The sequence below is a fragment of the Pseudorca crassidens genome, chromosome 1, assembly GCF_039906515.1.
Source record: "Pseudorca crassidens isolate mPseCra1 chromosome 1, mPseCra1.hap1, whole genome shotgun sequence".
NCBI classification, from domain to species: Eukaryota; Metazoa; Chordata; class Mammalia; order Artiodactyla; family Delphinidae; genus Pseudorca; species Pseudorca crassidens.
This window is the reverse complement of record NC_090296.1, coordinates 122540832-122561151: the sequence shown is the minus strand read 5'-3', so window position 1 is coordinate 122561151 and position 20320 is coordinate 122540832. Positions and strand designations below refer to the sequence as shown.

The following is a 20320-nucleotide window of genomic DNA, read 5'->3' as shown; positions in this document are numbered from 1 at the left end:
CGGGGGGCGCTGCTGGTCGCTGCTCTCGCTCCCGGCCTCTTCTGTCTGCTGCTTACCGGTCGCATATTGCCCCCTCCCCTATTCCGGTGATGATTAAAGTTTCTCGAATTGGGGGCCTCCCTTTACCTCTGCCAACATCTCCCCGCCCCCGACGTTTGCAGAACACCTACTTTGCCTCCGGCCCTGCCATCCCTGTACGTGTTTTGCTTCATTCCGTGAGGGTTTGTGGTTTTTTAAGGGCAGGAAAAGCCCCACTTTGGGGGCCGGATTCCTGCGGGGACTGTCTCCCCTCCCCAGGACAGTGATAGGCACTGGGTCCATAGATGCCCTAGATTTTCAGACGAGCCCCTCGGGCTTCTTAGAGGGCTGTGGCCTACTTGGACAGATTCTGGAAGATCCAGGCCTTCTCAGGCTCCCGAAGTCCCTAGCCTTGACCGCCCTCTTTAGCTCTCTGCCGCTGGGCGCATCCCCTCACCCCCACTTCCCTCCCCTCATCTCATCTCACTGTCTCCATCTTTCTGAAGCCTGCATTGAGCTCCATTGTCCCTTAAAGCTTAAGACTTTCAGTTCCCAGAAGGAAGTGGTTTGTCATGTCATTTGGGGGGCTTGGGTAAGGGAAGAGCTCAGGGCCTTTATAACTTTCCCTCGCCCACATTCCTGTTGGGGAGACATGGACCACTCCTGAGGATGGTAGGAAAGTCTTGTTAGCTGAGATTGGAACCCTAAAGTCTTTTCGCTGTCTCTTCCTTGGCACTGCCCACACCCATGCTCAAATAAATATAGCCATGGTCTGATTTGTTTAAAAACAAAACAAACAAACAAAAAACCCCTAAAATAAGAAAAAGGTGCACTATGCTGGTAACCCATTTCAAGCTTGCCAGCCCTTGCTCCCAAAGGACCACATTTGGTAGTACAGTCTCTAGTGTGGAGACAGTCTGGTTTTACAAACTAATATTGGTTAATGGGCTTAAGACCTGATTTTTAAAAAACACTTGACTTTTCTCCTCGTTTGTGGAGATGACATTTTTCATATTTGGCTTCAGACCACAGTCTTTTCTTTTGACGCCTAGAGATAAAATCAGCATGGGGAAAAAAAAATCTGCTGCTCTGTATAAGCAGTAGTAATATCCTGGTAACTGAAATTAATGTTAATAAAATGCTAGTCAGGGCCTAGTGCAAGCAGGTGGCCAAGGAACCCACCTTGCCAAAATTAGGGAAATACTATCAGTACTTCAGCACTAAGGTGTGATGGTGTTCGGTTGATTTTAAAGGGGCAAAACTCTTTCACTTCTTTTTCTAGGGCTAGTCAGATTTGAAGTTTTTATGTTTCTAAGACTTGAGGGAATCAGTATTCCACTATGAAAATGCCATGTGAGTGTGAATTAAAAAATTAAAACTGAGAAAAGTAAATATTAAAGTATTCATAGTATTGATAAAGTATTAGCTTTACTCTGTATATGTATGTGTGTATGCATATATACAACTGTGTTTAGTAAAAATCTTTTACATCGAATGAATGTGATGAGAATTAACAAGGACTGGATGGAAATAGTAAAATATATATATATTACGATCAAGAAGTTATGTGGGTTTTTTTTAACCATATGTTTTCCTACAAAATACCAAGGTTTCTACAGGCACTTCAAAATGTTGAAACACAAACATAAAAGCATAATTCCAATTGTGGTAATGCCAGATAAAATTTCATATTTTAGTTTAATATCACATGAGAGTACTCTTTTTGTTTTTTGAGAGTACTCTTAACTGTTAAGATTTCTTTAAAATATCTAAATTAAACAGCAACAAATGCATGTTAGTCTTATCAAAGTAGTTGTCATGGGAAATGACATATTCATTCCATAATGCTGCCTCATTGTTCAAACCAGTTTTAGAACTCATTTGGAGTTGATTTCAAAGCTTGTGGCAGAATCTTTGAAATATCTTCAGTGTTGGAAAAATTTTGTACATTTGAGAGTCAGTTTGATTTTTGGAAATAGAAAAAAATCTTTTGGAATCCTATTTCATGGGTAAAGTAGGGGATCAAACTGGATAACACAGTTTCAGACCCTTTGTGCGCTGTGTAAACTGCTTTAAAGATGTTTCTGGAGCAGATCCCTCTCAAATGGTAACCTCTTTCTGTACAGTCATGCAAATCATAAACCCAAAAGTTTTCTTGGATACTTTGTTCTCCCTCAGCCCCTGTGTATTATATACATCATCAGGTTTTCCTGAATATCTCCTGAACTCTTTGACTTCTTCCACCACCACCACCATTATCATCATCCTAGTCCAAGCACTGTCATATCCTGACAGAATTTTTGTTTCCTACTTGATCCATCTGCATTCCTTAGCTCTTATTCGAGAAACCAAAGGCAAACTGCAAATCTGATTGCATCTTCCCTTTGGCCTACCTGCCACCAAAATAAGCATTCATAAAACCCTCAGTGGCTTTTCATCACTCTTGGGATTGACAGCTCTTGAATGATTGTTACAGCTCTTGAATATGGTCTACAATGCCTCAGCCCTTGTGCGGTTTAGATCCCTAGCTAATTCTCACACTTCATCTTTGCTCCAGGCACACTGGCCCTTTGGTCCTGCATTCTTGCCTGTTTCCTTCTGTTACAGGGTCTTTGCACAAGTTGCTTTCCTCTCTCTGGAAATACCCTCCACTGATAACTCCCTCTTCATCCTTCAGCTCCCAGCTTTCACTTCCTCGGGAAGGTGTTCCTTGATCTCCCCAATTAGGTTAGATCTGCTGCTGGCTCTCAGAGTACCATGTACCGTCCTTTATATCACTTATCACAAGTTTACACTATTTGTATGATTGTATGACTGGAAGCTCCGTGAGGCTTGGAACTGTGTCTGCATTTGCTCACCATCATACACACATTGCCAGTCATAATGACTGGCACTCAATGGACGTTCAGGAAGTACTTGTGGGATGAAAAGTAGTTCTCTATGTGATTTGTACATAGACAACGTCGTCTCCTTTCAGAGTGGCTTATACAAATAAGGACGGGGGCTTCCCTGGTGGTGCAGTGGTTAAGAATCCGCCTTCCAATGCAGGGGACACGGGTTTGAGCCCTGGTCCGGGAAGATCCCACATGCCGCGGAGCAACTAAGCCCATGTGCCACGACTACTGAGTCTGCATTCTAGAGCCCATGAGCCTGTGTGCTACAACTACTGAAGCCCGCGCGCCTAGAGCCTGTGCTCCACAACAAGAGAAGCCACTGCAGTGAGAAGCCCGCGCACCGCAACAAAGACTAGCCCCCACGCGCCGCAACTAGAGAAAGCCTGCACGCAGCAATGAAGACCCAATGCAGCCAAAAATAAATAAATAAAATAATTAATTAAAAAAATAAAGATGTTCCTTATTTTTATATATGTTTTGAAGGTCATCATTATTACTTCATAGTTTCATTTCCTATCTAGGCATGTGCTGAACTGATATTATACCAAGTCGTTTGTAACTTACGATGTTTCTTGCTTTTATGTTTTCAGTTCTCAATATTATAAAGCCTACAGTTGAGTTACAAGAAAAATGTATGCTTTGCCTTTAACAAGTTTACATGAATAACAACAGAGTAATAATAGTAATTGTTTCCTGTGCTCCTGCTTTGAGTCAGGCTCTGTGCTGGGCATTTCACATACAGCTAATCCTCATAAGATTGGAATAATTATCTCATTTTGCAAACGAGGAAACTCAGACTGAGAGGAGGAAATTGCCCAAGTTCACATAGCTAGCAAGTGATGGAGCCAAGATTTCCACCCAGCTCTAGGTTATTCTGCCTCCACTGCAAATGTTCCCTCTATTACACTAACTACCTTACATCTCATGAAGCAATTAACCAGTTTAATAAGATGCCTACATGGGTGTATGTTAGCTAATTTTGTGGGGTTTGGTATTGATATGTGTGTTTGGTTTTGAAGATGCTTTTTTAAAAAATAAATTATTTATTTATGGCTGTGTTGGGTCTTCATTGCTGTGTGCAGCTTTCTCTAGGTACGGCAAGCAGGGGCTACTCTTCGTTGCAGTGTGCGGGTTTCTCATTGCAGTGGCTTCTCTCGTTGCAGAGCATGGGCTCTGGAGCGCAGGCTCAGTAGTTGTGGCGCACGCGCTTAGTGGCTCCGCGGCATGTGGGATCTTCCCAGACCTGGGCTCGAACCTGTATCCCTTGCATTGGCAGGCAGATTCTTAACCACTGCGCAACCAGGGAAGCCCTGATGATGCTTCTTAAAGTATAATTTAAAAAATGCAGACAGGAAAAAATTTGGAAAACCTTTACTCAGACCTGTTTATTGCTAGCAGAAACATATTGTACAGCCTGTGCAAGAAATTATTTTATTATTATTATTTTAATATATTTTTTGCATTTGCTTTATTTATTTATTTATTTTTGGCTGTGTTGGTCTTCGTTGCTGCACGGGCTTTCTCTAGTTGCGGCGAGTGGGAAGAACTCTTCGTTGCGGTGCGCGGGCTTCTCACTGAGGTGGCTTCTCTTGTTGCGGAGCACGGGCTCTAGAGTGCAGGCTCAGTAGTTGTGGTGCACGGGCTTAGTTGCTCCGCGGCATGTGGGATCTTCCCAGACCAGGGCTCAAACCCGTGTCCCCTGCACTGGCAGGCGGATTCTTAACCACTGCGCCACCAGGGAAGCCCTGTGCAAGAAATTATGATGGAAATTACTCTTGGAAAAAATTTTTTCCTTAAGATAGAGTTGGCAACTCTGTTTTGAGGTGTGGTCACAATAAAAATTTATTTTTTAAAATGTGTCCTTTTTCTTTTGTATAAGAGAAATAACTATTCTTAGAGCCAAATATGAAGAATATTATTTCTCCAAACTGTAAAAACCAAGGTGTTTTTGTGTCAGGAATACATTCTTTTTTTGATATTTTTATGTGTAAATATAAAAGCCTTTCTTAATAGGTTGGCAAAATTGTAAATTTGCCAGTGTGAAGGGTAATTTCTACATTTCAGTACTAATCTTCATTCTTATTATGTTATTGTCTTAATTTTATTTTTCCAAAGCATACACTCACATTTGTAACTTGACCTGAAGTTGGTAATTTTATCAAATTTACTAAATTATAATTAACTTGACCACCAGGGATAGTTAAGGGTGTCTTATTCAACTGTTCTATGTCCATGTAACCTACAGAAAGTGGGGCACCTTCGGTTACGTCTATTTGGGGTAAGTTGTGAGGAGAACACCCTCTTTGCAATAAATCATAACAGAAAGACTTTTAGCGTGGATTATAAGGCTATTTGATGGAATATCCAAGGAATTATAGCCTTTTAGGGTCTTTTGGGTTTTCATGGATTTCCCAGTAATGACCGATAGGACAGAATAGTAGAGTAGTTTTCTAAAGTAGTTATGCTTTTATTCATATCTTCATTTTAGATGGTTTTAATATCTTACATAGTATTTCTATCACATTAAAAATAATTCATGAGTTTTTAAAAGTTGTTGCAACAAATAATCTACTAGTATTGATTTTCAAAGTCTCCAAAGAAAATTTTTATTTTAGAGTTCATGTTGTGTAGAGCTTATAGCATTGTTGTAAAGATTAATAAGCTAGTGCACATAGATAGTAATGTATTACATAGTAAGCACTCAGTTAAGTTAGCCATTATCATGATATTCTCCGTCTTTGAATAGTGAAAGATTTTAGAGCCAAGTTAGCTTAAACCAATCCCAAGAGGGGAAAATATTCATGCTGGGGACCATCGCTTAGGATGGATTTTTATGAATGCCAGAAAATAATCATCTTGCAACTTCATAGTATAGTTTTCAAAAACCTATTTTAATTCTGTGCTGTGGTTTGTATTCTTATAACGGGATTTTCTAAAGTTAAAAATTTAACTGCCTTGCAGTGGATTTCAGAGATTTTTGGAATTTTTCCCAAGGGCAGGGGTTTTGTCCTGGTTCTTGTGGCCAAGAACTTCCCTTTTCCCACAGCCTCACATGTCCTGTGCTAAATGTCATCTGTCCCCGTGGAAGTAACCATACGTCAAGGACCAAATGATTCATAATGTTGAGGCCTTCCACAGAGGGGAAGGAGAGGAGGGATAGATGAAGAAGACTCATTCTTTTCATTATTGCCAGTAACTAAAGATATTGTAATTAGCAATTAGGTGAAATCTCATTTGGATGTGAGAATTTTATTCTCTTAAAACTTCTGAGCGTATCAAGGGTCTTGGGCTTTAGGTTTGAATGTTAAAGAGACCTGGCGGTTTTCTCCAAGGAACCTGACCTCTAATACTTACTAATGAATTGAAAAGTAAGACAGACACTCTAAAAAGGAGCTGAACTGTTTTACAGAGGTAAAAGTTAAAACTCATTGTAGATCAGTACATCTGAGTCTCATTTTATGACTTGTATATACCTTTTTTGTGTTGGAAAAGACATACTAATGTGGGAATACTCCAACTTTGATTTCTACATATTAAGACCCATTTTATAGTAGAATGGCTGGTCCACTGCAGTGTCAAGATTAGATGTCATAACCCCTAACTCTGGTTATTTGTTCAGATACTTGGAAGTTCAGTGAAATTTCAGGCATTTCTCACCAGTTTTATCATTCTGCTTTGAAGTCTCAGACAATTAGGGGTACTTTCTTTTTCCAAGTCAATCACTATCTTCCCCCACCACCCCACCCTATGCCTCCACACAAGAGATCCTTGGTTGGCCTTTCTGGACACTGGAATAGTCACTGTTGTTTTTTTTTTAAATGAAATTTAAAAAAATTTTTTTTAGTTTATTTTTTGCTGCGTCGGGTCTTTATTGCTGTGCGTGGGCTTTCTCTAGTTGCAGCGAGCAGGGGCTACTCTTCGTTGCAGTGTGTGGGCTTCTCATTGTGGTGGCTTCTCTTGTTGAAGAGCACGGGCTCTAGGCACGCAGGCTTCAGTAGTTGCAGCAGGCGGGCTCAGTAGTTGTAGCTTGCGGGCTCTGGAGCCCAGGCTCAGTAGTTGTGGCGAACAGGCCTAGTTGCTCCACAGCACGTGGGATCTTCCCAGACCAGGGATAGAATCCAAGTCCCCTGCATTGTCAGGTAGATTCTTAACCACTGCGCCACCAGGGAAGTCCCCTAATCACTGTTTTCTATTCCTCTTCCTCTGGAGTAGGGCCAGATATTCCTAGAACAGGTAGTTTAGCCTGCACTGTTTAGTGCTGAAGGACCTGTACTTACTGGAATGAGCCCTTTCATATATGATTTTGAAAAGGCTCATTAGAACCTAAATGAGATGGCCTGGGGATGCGGGCTGGGAGTGGGAGGCTGGGAAGCTTCAGAGCGCATGGGAAGAGTTGTTTGTTTATTAAGGATTGGTTATCTCTTAGGTCCAGACTATAAAATGATGAAACCAAAACGGTAGATTAGAGGTGACTTTTTCTTTAATTTCTGCTTCTGAGGGAAGTATTCCATTTTTTCTCTGGGAAAGACAGTTTCTGTTATATGTACTGGTTTCCTCTGGAATACCAAATCCATTCAAAACACACATGCACACTTCTTGTCTTTTTATCCAGCATGGGTGGCACAGATCTGACTAGCCTAATAGAATTATTATGAAACCAGAATTTATTCTCAGAATTGATGGGTAGATTCTAAAGAGCCATCCATGACTTTAGTACTGAAGTGTTTGGGGACATTAATCCATTAATTACTTTTTCATTGCTTGAACAACTGGCTAATCTTTACCTTTGCATTTGTTTTTCTATACCTCATTATTACACAATAGACATCATTATTAAAATCAGTCTTTTTTAAAATAGGTTTTTTATATTCTCTACAATGACCATATGTTTCTTTTATAATTAAAACGAATAACTTTTTGTGGAAAGTGCTGCATGCTCTATACAGGTTTAGTATTATACTTATATATAATTATACATTATAAACTGGTGAGATCACAATATTTAAGATTAATGCAAATCTGGCCCTTTTCTAAACAGAGCTATTTACAAGTGAAATCTGGGCCTTTGGGGAGATGATGGCAATAAGTCTTAGGTAAATTTCAGGAATCCCCGGCTTGCTTTGTGGCTCCAGGCATTTTAATTAATATTTTTGAGTCTGTTTTGTGTTCTTTCCTTAAGGAGCTTTTAGGAGACCTGCTGAATTTAAGTAAAATCTCTTATGGTTACAAAATGCTCAGTAGATATCTGCGATAATAGTATTCTTGACCTCTATGCTACAGGAGACAATTTTTTTCAGATAAGAATAGGAGGAAAAATTAAGAATCCTACTTTGTAGCAGTGAAATAGAAGATTTCTAGGTAGTCTAAGACTTCTGACAGTTGCCATGAACAAATACTGTATCTAGAAGGTGGTAGTGAGGCTACCTGTGCTCATTTTTTTGTTTGTTTGTTTTTAATTTATTTTATTTATTTATTTTTGGCTGTGTTGGGTCCTCTTTGGGTCCAGGCGAATTCTTAACCCCTGGGCCATCAGGGAAGTCCCTATCTGTGCTCATTTTATGCTGTTAACGCTTAATGAACTATCCATTGGTTCATTTGTTTATTTATTCTTCTAGGTTATAGATTTCTTCTTTAGGTGCACTGATTATCATCTTTTTTTTTTCAGATAAAACTTCAAATGGTCATCTGATGATCTAAAAATGACTCATATTTAGAGTGAAAAGAGTGACAGTTTATATCCTCTTCCATATCTTATTTGAACAGCCTTTGTGAAAAAAATTCTCATTCCACTGTTTATCTCAGTGGTTCTCAACCAGGGTGATTTTAAAACACACCCCCACCCAACATTTGTCAATGACTAGAGATACATTTGATTGTCACGGTTGGGGGGTGCTACTGGGATCTAGTGGGTAGAGGCCAATAATGCTGCCAAACATCTTATAATGGTGGGCATACAGCCTACCACAACCAAAAGTTAACTGGCCCAAAATGTCAATAGTGCCAAGATTGAAAGACCCTAGTTTATAACTGAAGAATTTTGTAGTTCTTAGGGACAGAGTTACAAATTCTTACTTTTTAATTCAAAGTAAGTCTTTGTTTCACATATTAACTATTCAAATTCTGTGTCCCCAAATACTGGTTTCTGCAATTGACTTCACATACTGAAAAACTCCAGTCTAAAACATAATTATTTTGCAGCATAACCATCACAGAAGATAAAATGAGACGTTTCCACAGCCTTTGCAGGGGTTTTCAGAGATGGGGAGATTTTGTATGACAAGCAGAACACTACTGAGTCCTGCCATGGAATGATGATAATGGGAATTGTAATTTTTGCTTTCCCTTCCAAATATTTCTGTGTTGCTACCAAGTGTCTCTGTTCCTCCAGTGAGTGAGGTGATTATTCTGTATCAATCTCTTTTCCTTTTCATGTTAACGTCTACTAAGAGGAAGGTTTAACAGATCATAAACAGAAATACAATTTGTTCATTCAGAAGTCATTTATTGTCTGTTGCTGTGTGCTAGGTTCTTGTTCAGCATGGATTGAGGGCTCTCTGTCCTTAAGGAATTGCCCTCCAGTTCTCTGTAGGCAGTTCTTGAATTGTGGGGTACCCACCAAGGAGGAGGACCTCTTATCTACAGTGAGGACAGGGACTCAATCTTATACATCCTTAGTGTACATTGTGAGAGTTCAAAATATGTTTGCTGAAGAATGAGTGAAACTGTATACATTGAAATTATTTATTCCTCACACACCCATAAAGTATTATTTTGTTTAGGATGATTATCTTCCTGACATAGGAATGATGTTCAGAGGCTTTCAGTAATCCACCGAGGAGGCAACACTGGAACTCAAACTCTTCTGATTAAATGTAGTGCTCTCTCTAGTAGACTTCATCTCTCTTAACCACGTGTTTCTATGTATGACACACCTATATACATATACACCAGAAACGGCTCTTTCTTGGCGTTTGTGGGTTAAACGTTCCTGGTTTCAGCCATTCACAAGTTTCTCTACAGAGATGTGCCTAAATTGTTCCTAGCTGCTTATTGTACATTTATGAAAAATTATATGCTTTAATGGGGTCAGTGAACTTGAAGTTTCATATAGGTCTCTGGCTGTACCTCTCAGAATGTTGTAGGTCTGCTCTTTGCCTTTATAAAACCAGTCTTTAGTTTTCTATAGGTAGAGTTTAATCTTTCAGATATTATTATCAGCATAATGGGGAAGTATATATGGTATATTTGCCTACCAGTAATTAGGATTAGACTACAGCTCTTTAAATTGTTTTGTCCATGACACCTTCAGTTTGCCCATGTTTTTGTCTGTACTTAAGCTACTACTAGATTTCCCTTCTTAACTCTCGCCAAGTGTAAAAGTTGAGGATGAAAATTTTTCCAAAAAAAGGATTTTTTCCTCCTTTTTACTTTCTATACTTACAAATTTTCTCTTTCTTAGATTTGTAAGGGAAGAAAAAGAGTTACTAAGAGAGAGACCTGAAACCTTGAACATGAACATGAGCAAAAGAAAACAGATTTATTTGGGAATGGCCATTTGTCTCATTGACTTTAGCTCTTCTGTCCCAGGAAACTCCAGAAGTGAAGAGAAAACACTATTTCTGGCTAGGTCAGGGATATAGCTAGTAAGATTAAAATATACAGAATTTTCCATCATACTTTTGTTTTCAAAAATAAATCTTTTTAGATTAGGATTCTAAATGTTTTAGAGAAACCATCTGACATTTCTCGTACTGAATGCTGGTATACCATTTTGTTTATAGGAAAAACTCAGCATTGTTATGGAATTAAGTTAACAGAAACATTTTTAAAAAATTGAAAACCATCCATCTTTTTTTTTTTTTTTCCTTTAAGCACCCAAAGCATCATTTTCTTTCATAGTTGATATCAAGCTAGGGAAATGTTAGCTTTGGAGGTGATTTTGTCAGAAAATTAGAAGCAACTAGAAACTTGTGTTTTGAATGAAATTGCTAAGACCATTTGAACATGGAAACTAGTCAGAACCTCTAAGTGTTGTCATGCTGTCCTTACAGCGCTACAAGTAATTGTAAAAGCCCACGTCAAACTCATGATAATAATAGTGGCTAAGCACTAATTAGGATGGCTATAATTTTAAAAAAAAGAGAGAGAGAAAGAAAATAATAAATGTTGGCATTGCTGGTGGGAATGTAAAATGGTACAGCCACAGTGGAAAACAGTCTGATGGTTTCTCAAAAGATTAAACATAGAACTACCATATGACGCAGGAATTTCGTTTGTAGGTATATATCCAAAAGAATTAAAAGCAGGGAATTCCCTGGCGGTCCAGTGGTTAGGACTCCACACTTCCACTGTAGGGGGCGCAGGTTCGATCCCTGGTCAGGGAGCTGAGATCCTGCATGCCATGCAGCGCAGCCAAAAACAAACAAAAAACAAAGTTATAAAAGAATTAAAAGCAGGCATTCAAATAGATACATGTACATGCATGTCATGGCAACCCAAGTGGCCAATGATAGATGAATAGCTAAGCAAAATGTAGTATATACATACAATGGAATATTATTCAGCTTTAAAAAGGAATGAAGTTTTGATATATGATACAATATGGATGGACCTTGAAAACATTCTGATTACTGAAGTAAGCCAGACACAGAAGACAAATGTATGAGGTACCTAGATAGCCAAATTCATGGAGACAGAGAGTAGAATACCAGGGGCTGGGAGGAGATGGAAAGGAGGAGTTATTGTTTGATGGGTACACAGTTTCTGTTGAGGGTGATGGAAAAGTTTTGGGTATAGATAGTGGTGATGGTTACCCAACTTTGTGAATGCATTTAATGCCACTGAATTGTATACTTATGAATGGTAAAAATTATAAATATTTTGTATATTTTACCACAGTAAAAAAATAATGGCTAAGCACTATTCAAAGTGCTTTACGGGTTTTAGTTCATTTAGTGAATAATGCGGCTGGTGAGTCAAAGGAAAGAGAATAGGTGTTACTTCCATTTCTCCTCTGGCTGCTGATCTTGAGCCTAGAATCTCTTACATAAGTACCATTTATTGGTTACAGGATGTATCTATGTTAATGATTTGTTAGAATGTGAATTGTCATCTGTTTGAACTCCGGAATATTTCACCTGTGAGATCCAGTTGAGGTTTACTCTGTAGGAGAAAAAGGAGTTTTCTGTGTAGGACAAAGCACTGAGTGTTATGATGCAAACGAACCCATATATGTATAGTGTCCTCATCTCCCCCCGTCCCCCGTCCCAGAACTATACTGGGAATGACTTGAAATATTGTTGATCTAGAGCAGTGGTTCTCAATGTGTAGTCTCCAGACCAGAAACATGGGCGTGCCCTCGGAGCTCGTTAAAAGCGCACATATTCAAGTGCATCCCAGACCTACTGAATCAGAAACTCTAGAGGTGAGGTCCAACAATATGCATTTTAACAAGTCTCCAAATGCACGTTCAAGTTTGAGAACTAGTAGTCCAGAGAATAACTAGGGTGCTGTTGTGCTTGTCGGGAAACCATCTAGAAGTGAGTTGAGACACTTAGGCTCACTTCAGAAAGGGAAGGCCTGGATTTACTAATTGGCTGTGGAACTCTAGGTATTAGAGCTAGTCTGAACTGGATGAAACCTGCAGGAATCATCTGATTCTGTACTAGAACTGTGCTGTTCCAAGGGAGAGGAACTGTAAGGCAAGGTTCTCAGAGACTAGCATTTACCTTGATTTCTCTGATCCAAAGAAAGAGCAGAGGGCTTCTCTGGTGGCGCAGTGGTTAAGAATCCGCCTGCCAATGCAGGGGACACGGGTGTGAGCCCTGGTCCGGGAAAATCCCACATGCTGTGGAGCAACTAAGCCCGTGTGCCACAACTACTGAGCCTGCACTCTAGAGCCCGCGAGTCACAACTACTGAGCCCACGTGCCACAACTACTGAAGCCCGCGCGCCTAGAGCCCGTGCTCTGCAACAAGAGAAGCTGCCTCAATGAGAAGCCCATGCACCGCAATGAAGAGTAGCCCCCACTCACTGCAACTAGAGAAAGCCTGCGCGCAGCAACGAAGACCCAACACAGCCAAAAAATAAATAAAATAAATAAGTAAATAAATAAATAATAACAAAGAGCAGAGCCCTTATCTACTTGAGAAATAGAAATGGAACCAGGATGTCTGCAAAACAAGGCATTGAGACACTTGATGTCCACTGCTGATGGCATTACCTAGAGAGATGCTTGGCTTCCAAGGGAGTATTGAATGAAAGAAGACACAGGCTCTTCTGACTCAGCCAAGAAAACCTGCCAGCTTTGACAAGGCCAGTCCATAGGAAAGCTCGTGTTACTCCAATGTCAGTTGCCCTTAGAATCTGGACCTAGGAGTTACCAGATTTTACTGTCTGAGTCCTGCCTGGGAGCTGAGCCCAGTTCTGTTCAGAGTTGAAAATGGGGCACTGCAGTGAGGACAGCCAGATTGTAGGCAGCTTTTCCAGGCTTCATTCTTTGTAGGTTTGCAAATGGCCTCTGAGGTACAGTAAGCTGATCTACTTGTACTATTTTATGAGCATGAATAGGTTTGTCCTTTAGTTTATCTGAGAGGCCTTCTTGGATTTGGAAGTATTGATGCAGTGAGTTTGAGATGGCTGAGGTCTGAAATGACTGATGTTGCCTAATTGCAATTTCCCAGCCAGCTGTATGCCTTTGAGGGAGTAATGAAGCTCTAGGTCATGGTCCCAGTTTCCTGAATGTGTGACACTCAGGATTCGGTCACCTGAGGCATAAGTTGGGCTTGGCCTCAGGAAGAAAACAGGAGGGCCAGTTAAATTTGGGGTCGATTAGCAACAGCAGGTCTAATCTGCAGGCCAGGGCCAGATTAGCCTCAGGTCTGACGTGCTGAATCCTAAAGTGTTGGACTAGAAGTCCTCAAGTCACTCCTGTCAGATCCATTTGACATTGGCAAAATTGAGCTTGACGTGTGGGAGAGGGAGAGGAGAGGGGAAGGGAGGGAAAGAGGGAGATGAAGATGGAGGGGAGGAGGTATGGGGGGTGGTGTGTTAGTTATTAGGGAGCAAAGCAGGTGAGAGGTAGCTTCATTGTGTGGAGTGGGAGGGAATATAGAACCAGGAAAGAAGGAACTAGCTACTATGTTTTCAAAGCATCTCACCATTCTCATCTTTTCCTGGACTGATTCTGATTTGCCAGTGACCTTCTTAAAGTTTAGCATCAGAACTGAAGACAGTATTACAAATGAAGTCTGATAGGCCCCTTGTTTTGGGCACCGTGCTTCTGTAAGGTGCTCCAAATTCAAAATAATTTTTGGCAGTTTTAGTAAACTGTTGACTCATAGATTCAAGTCAGCTAAGATTCCTAAGTCTTTTCTTTTTCTTTTTTTTTTTTTGTGGTACGCAGGGCTCGCACTGTCGTGGCCTCTCCCGTTGCGGAGCACAGGCTCCAGATGCGCAGGCTTAGCGGCCATGGCTCACGGGCCTAGCCGCTCCATGGCATGTGGGATCTTCCCAGACCGGGGCACGAACCTGTGTCCCCTGCATCGGCAGGCGGACTCTCAACCGCTGCGCCACCAGGGAAGCCCCCTAAGTCTTTTCTTATGTGCTTCTGTTAAATTTCATCTGGTGCCTCTACAATTGATTTTCTTGCACTTATCCTTAAATATCATTTTGTTAGATTTAATGTTCATTACGATTTGTTGAGCTTTATGAGCCAAAAACTTTACAAATATTATGTTTTCTCCCCTCTTACACCAATTCTATGGGGGTATTACTCCCATTTTAAAGGTGTAGACATTAAGGCTCAAAGAAGTTACTTGCTTGCATTCTAAACAATAAGTGTTAGAACCTGATATTCAAACCCTTTTCTGTCTGACTCCAAAGCCTCACCTTTGAGTACCATTCTAGCCCATTGTTCTGTCCTGTTTTGATCTTTTAGATCTGTGTTCTCTTTTACAATATATTTGTTCTCTTAGTTTATCTCTCCTCTTACATTGTCATCGTGACCCAGTGCCCTTATCTAAGTCATTTATAGCAATGGGACCAGGCCAGGGATGGATGCAGAGCAAATCAAGGGAAAGAGTGTGAGCTTTAGAGTCAGACTTGGTTTTGGAATCTTGGTTGTATCATCACGAGTAGTGTGAGTTGGCAAGGTCCTTAACTTGTCTCGGCCTCCATTTCTTCATATATAAAATGTCTTAATACCTGCTGTTGGAAAGATTGAATAAAACATGGATGCAGAGTGCTTGACTTATGGCCTGGCAAGCATACTGTAGGCTCTCAATAAACATTAGTCTATTTGTCTCCCTCCTTTCAGGGAATTCCTTTAAAATCTTTTTTTTTTTTTTTTTTTTTAATATTCTTTGGGTATGTTTGTGTATTGTTTCCCGCAGGGTATCGTCTGCCCCACTGTGGCAGCACACTTGGCTATAGGAAGGAGTGGTTAAGAACTGTACCATAAATTTCTCTGTGATTATGAGTAAGTAGCTTAATCTCTTTCTGCCTTAGTTTCATCATATATAAAATGTACGTAATACTAGTACCTACCATAAAGAATTGTTATGAGGATTAAATAACTTAATATATGTGAAATCCTTGGAACAGTGCCTGGCAGATCGTGCTGTTTATAATCTTTGCTACTGTGAATATCTGCAAATTACAGATAATAATGCCTACTTTGTAGGGTTATTATGAGAATTAAATGAGGTAAGTAGTCAGCTGCTTGACATTTTGACTGGCCAATATACATAAATTAATAGAAGGATATCTTATTGTCCACAAAGATGCCATGAAATGCTCATCAAATTCCTTGCTGAAAGTAGGTCTGTTCTGTGTTTCAGAGATTTTCAAACTTCATCATGCACAGGAATCATCTGGGATCTTGTTAACATGCAGATTCTGATTAAACACGTTTGTGATGAGGCCTGTGGTCTGCATTTCTGACTTCCTAGGTTGATGCCACTGCTACTGTAAAGTAAGACTGCTGAAGTAAGACTTCACTTTGAGTAGCACTGCTGTATATATAGTACATTCCTTTACTTTTCAGTCTAATGTATTCTTTCTTGAAAGACTTGTTTTCAGTAAATCACTTCTGGTGATCAGTATTCCCCTTCCTAAAAGCTCAAAACCCACTTTTTTTTGTTTGTTTGTTTTTGGGTTCTTTTTGGCCACGCCACTCAGCTTGCGGGACCTTAGCTCCCCGACCAGGGATCGAACCTGGGCCCTGGAAGTGAAAGTGCTGACCCCTAACCACTGGACCGCCGGGGAATTCCCTCAAAACCCGCCTTTTTAAAAAAAGAATCTATTGGCCAGGGCTAGGTGTATATGTATGTGAAAGAAAGATCAGTTGTGCAGTTTGCCAAGAATTGATGTCAAAATTGTCAGGGACTGGGAACTTTTGTAGCCCTCGGTAGATGCCCCCTCTTGAAGTTAGGACTATGTTTGCTCATTCTCAGGCTTTGACACCTTTCTTGTCTTTTAAGTTCTATAGCAGATGTTCATCAGGTTCCTATGGAGTTCCCAGGATTGTCAGGTTTTGTAGGTCTGGAGGCTTGAACCGATTTGGAATAATTATGGGCTCTATTATTTTGAACTTCAGCTCTTGCTTTCCACAAGGCTTGTTCTTCCCCTCTTCAGGTTGAAGGTTGTACTTTTTTTTTTTTTTTTTTTGCGGTACGCGGGCCCCCCACTGTTGTGGCCTCTCCCGTTGTGGAGCACAGGCTCCGGACGCGCAGGCTCAGCGGCCATGGCTCACGGGCCCAGCCGCTCCGCGGCACGTGGGATCTTCCCGGACCGGGTCATGAACCCGTGTCCCCTGCATCGGCAGGCAGTCTCTCAACCACTGCGCCACCAGGGAAGCCCGAAGGTTGTACTTTTTGATAGAGAAATAAAAGAAGCAGGAGTTGATCTAGACAGTTCTCACAAAGCTCTTTTTGTTATCTTTAGTTTACAGGCCTTGGCTCATTCTGGGCTGTGACTTCCCCAGCACTTTTCCTTTAGGTCAGAACCACCACTCTATTATTATTATTATTTTTTTTTACTGTGCCCTCTTCCTTTATACATATGTGTGTTTGTGGGAGTGCTTTTAACATCTGTACTCCTTGGAGAATGCTATGCAACCATACTACTGGTTTCTTTAGCTTGTTCTCATTTTAAATTTGAATTGGCAGGAAGGGGGTGGGATGAACTGAGAGATTGGGATTGACATATATACACTAATATGTATAAAATAGATAACTAGTAAGAGCCTGCTGTCTAGCACAGGGAACTCTACTCCACTTCAGTGTACAGTAGAAACTGACACAACATTGTAAAACAACTATACCCCAATTAAAAAAAAAGCAATAGGTTATATCATATCCAATTTAAGTGTAAGCCAGATTGCTCCCACCCCCCAAAAAGAAAAAAAAATAAATTTGAATTGGTATAATTCATAATTAATTGCACAATTTATTGTCAGAATCTTGCTTTTGAGGATTTCTTTAAAAAAATACCAACAACTGCCTTCTCTTTAGAGTTTTAGATTATGAGATTTACTTTTGTGAAATCTACATTTTGAAAGCAATATAAAGCACAATGGATAAAAATGTGAGCTTTCTAGAGTCAGAAAACCTGGATTCTGAGTCAGGTTCCACCAATTTTTTTTGTTTGGGGGCCTTGGGCATGTTACTTAACAGTTGGAAATCTTAGTTTTCTCAACTGTAATATGGGGATAATGAGAGTATCCACCTCCTAGGGCCACTGAGAGGACTTGACCATCCCTGTAAAACTAAGTGTCTGGCGGTTAGAGCTCAATACCCAATAAATATTTTCTGTTGTTAATAGCTAATTTTGTTAACGGTCTGGTGTTATTTACTGATGTGTAGTAAGGTTTACATAATGCCTTCCCAGATAGCCAGTTATTGGATCCTGTGAAGTAAGCGGGTATTATCCTTTTTTGGTTGAGGAAATTATGGGGTGAAAAATTTTGACTGACTTGAGGGCACATAGCTGTGGCAGAATTAGGTCTTTAATACAGGATTGCTGGTGCCACATCTAGGACTTGCTCTCTTTACTGCAGCCTTCTGACAGCACTCAGCTGTTGGCTATCAACCTTTTTTCTCTCTTTTTTTTTTCTTTTTTATTGAAGTATAATTGACATACAATATTATATTATTTTCAGGGGTACAGCACAGTGATTTGACATTTATATATATTACAAAAACTGAGGAACAGCCAGATGGAAGAGATGCATAGGGCAAGGTATGTGGGAAGGGGTGCAGAACTTCCATGTCCTCTCCAGGCCCAGGTGCGCCACTCTCCCCAGATCTCTGTGTGTTCACCAACCCAGAAGCTCCTTGGTTATCACACTTTCAAAGATTACATGGTTACTTTCTCTTTGAGACCCTTTCAGTTTTTCAACTAGTTTATGTTCTTGATCTGAATTAAGGCCAGTATAGTAGTTCCCCCATCCTTTTATTTTTTTAGATTATTTATTTACTTATTTAATTTATTTTTGACTGCATCAGGTCTTAGTTGAGGCATGCAGGATCTTCGTTGAGGCATGCAGGATTTTTCGTTGCGGTGCGTGGGCTTCTCTCTAGTTGTGGCGTGCAGGTTTTCTCTTCTATAGTTGTGATGTGCAAGCTCCAGGGCACGTGGGCTCTGTACTTGCGGCGCGGGTTCCAGAGTGCGTGGGCTCTGTAGTTTGCGGCATGCAGGCTCTCTAGTTGAGGCGTGCGAGCTCAGTAGTTGTGGTGCGCAGGCTTTAGTTGCCCTGCGGCATATGGGATCTTAGTTCCCTGACCAGGGATCGAACCCACTTGCCCCTCATTGTAAGACAGATTTTTTACCACTGGACCACCAGGGAAGTCCCCCCTCATCCTTTTAGAATGAAACGGTCAGCAAGATTTTATTAGATTTTCAGTCCCTACCCCCTTTTAAGATAAATTTGATATCCAACTAATGATGAGGTACCTGAAGTTTCCTATCTCTAACATCATCATTACCAGGCCAATTTGGGGATCTGAACCAAGAAACTAATCTATATTCTCCATTATCGAGCAGGCTGAAGTGTACTCCAGCAGCTGTATCATGTCCATTACTCTCTTTTATCCTCATTCAGAAATTCTTTAGTGTGGTTTATAGATTTCTACTGGGAATATCATTTTGAGACACACTGCCGTCCCACTTCCCCCTTTAAGATTTGAATGAGATTTGCCCATCATTGGCATACGGCATTCACAAATTCATTAAACTCAGATTTTTGTGGATAGGGACCATGTCTTATTTATTTCATAAAAGTCATGAACTTTAACTGATTTTGGATATCTCTATTATAGATGTCTTTTTAAAAAAAATAATAAACTTCCTTTATTCCTTTGCTTTTTCTCTTTCCTTCAGTCCTTTTTATTTTATCTTATTTATTTATTTTTTGGCTGTGCTGTGTGGCTTGCAGGATCTTAGTTCCCCAACCAGGGATCGAACCCGTCTGTGCCCCCTGCAATGGAAGTGCAGAGACCTAATCACTGGACCACCAGGGAATTCCCTAGATGTCTTCAGTTAAGATATTGGCAACTTAATTTTCAGATATTTTCTTTTGTGGCTTAATAGTTACCTCTCCCATTGCTTTTCTTATGTCATTCCTGATGTTCTTTCCCAGTTTTATCTGGGAATTTTTCTCTCTTTATTTTCAATTTTAAGCTCTCATAATCAGATTGGCAAGTATTCAGACAAACATGTTCTTCCTACTCCCTGTCAACAACACTCTTTTAGCAGGCTGAGAGCCCATCATCATTCGTATATTTACTCATCAGTATGGAGCCATATGCTGTGCTTGGTGCTGAGTATGCATTTGTGAGCATGGAAGACTTGGCCCTTGCACCTCTCTAAACTTATAGGCTAATGGGAGCAGGTAGACAATAACATAAGCTTTTATAACACTGTGTGCCTGGGTGGAAGACAGTAAAAACTTCCGGATGAAGAAGTGGGATTTAGACTGATCTAAAGGGCGAATAGGAGTAAGCCAGGGTTGGGAGGAAGGGAAGGAGACGAATGTTCCAGCAGGATCTGGAAGGTCAACTCCAATTTATTGACAGTCATAAACATTCCTCCTTTCTTTCTGAAGTCTCAGCCATCAATTGGAAGCAGAGAGAAAAATTGTTACTAAAGGCCTCCTCCACCCCTAGGTTCTCCAAATCCTTTAGATTTTTTTTCCCTAGAAAGACTTTCCAGGGTTCTTCTGGTTGTGTGGTTCACCCCCTTATTAACCAGCTGGAATGGGTAGCAGCTGGCAAGCTGCCTTTGGGTTCTTCCTTATAGGGAGTGACCAATTATGCACCCTCCCCCCGCCACTCCCCCCAACCCCTGTCTCCTTCTGGGAAGCTGGATGACTTTGCACTTGCTGATGGTGAGGAGCTTCCTGTTTATTC

General features: G+C 40.5%; 1 protein-coding gene across 2 annotated transcripts in view; it reads left to right on the top strand.

Annotated features, from left to right (window-relative positions):
* Positions 1 to 20320, top strand: part of PTPN9 (protein tyrosine phosphatase non-receptor type 9) — an 80171-nt gene that overhangs the window by 870 nt on the left and 58981 nt on the right. The window contains exon 1 of one of the 2 annotated variants that reach the window (XM_067754135.1): positions 20269 to 20298. The exons of the other annotated variant lie outside the window; for it this stretch is intronic. Within the exon in view, the coding sequence (XP_067610236.1) occupies positions 20278 to 20298 (21 nt within the window). The 5' untranslated portion in view covers positions 20269 to 20277. Of the gene's footprint in view, positions 1 to 20268; positions 20299 to 20320 lie in introns of those variants that run through there. 2 annotated transcript variants of the gene reach the window in all.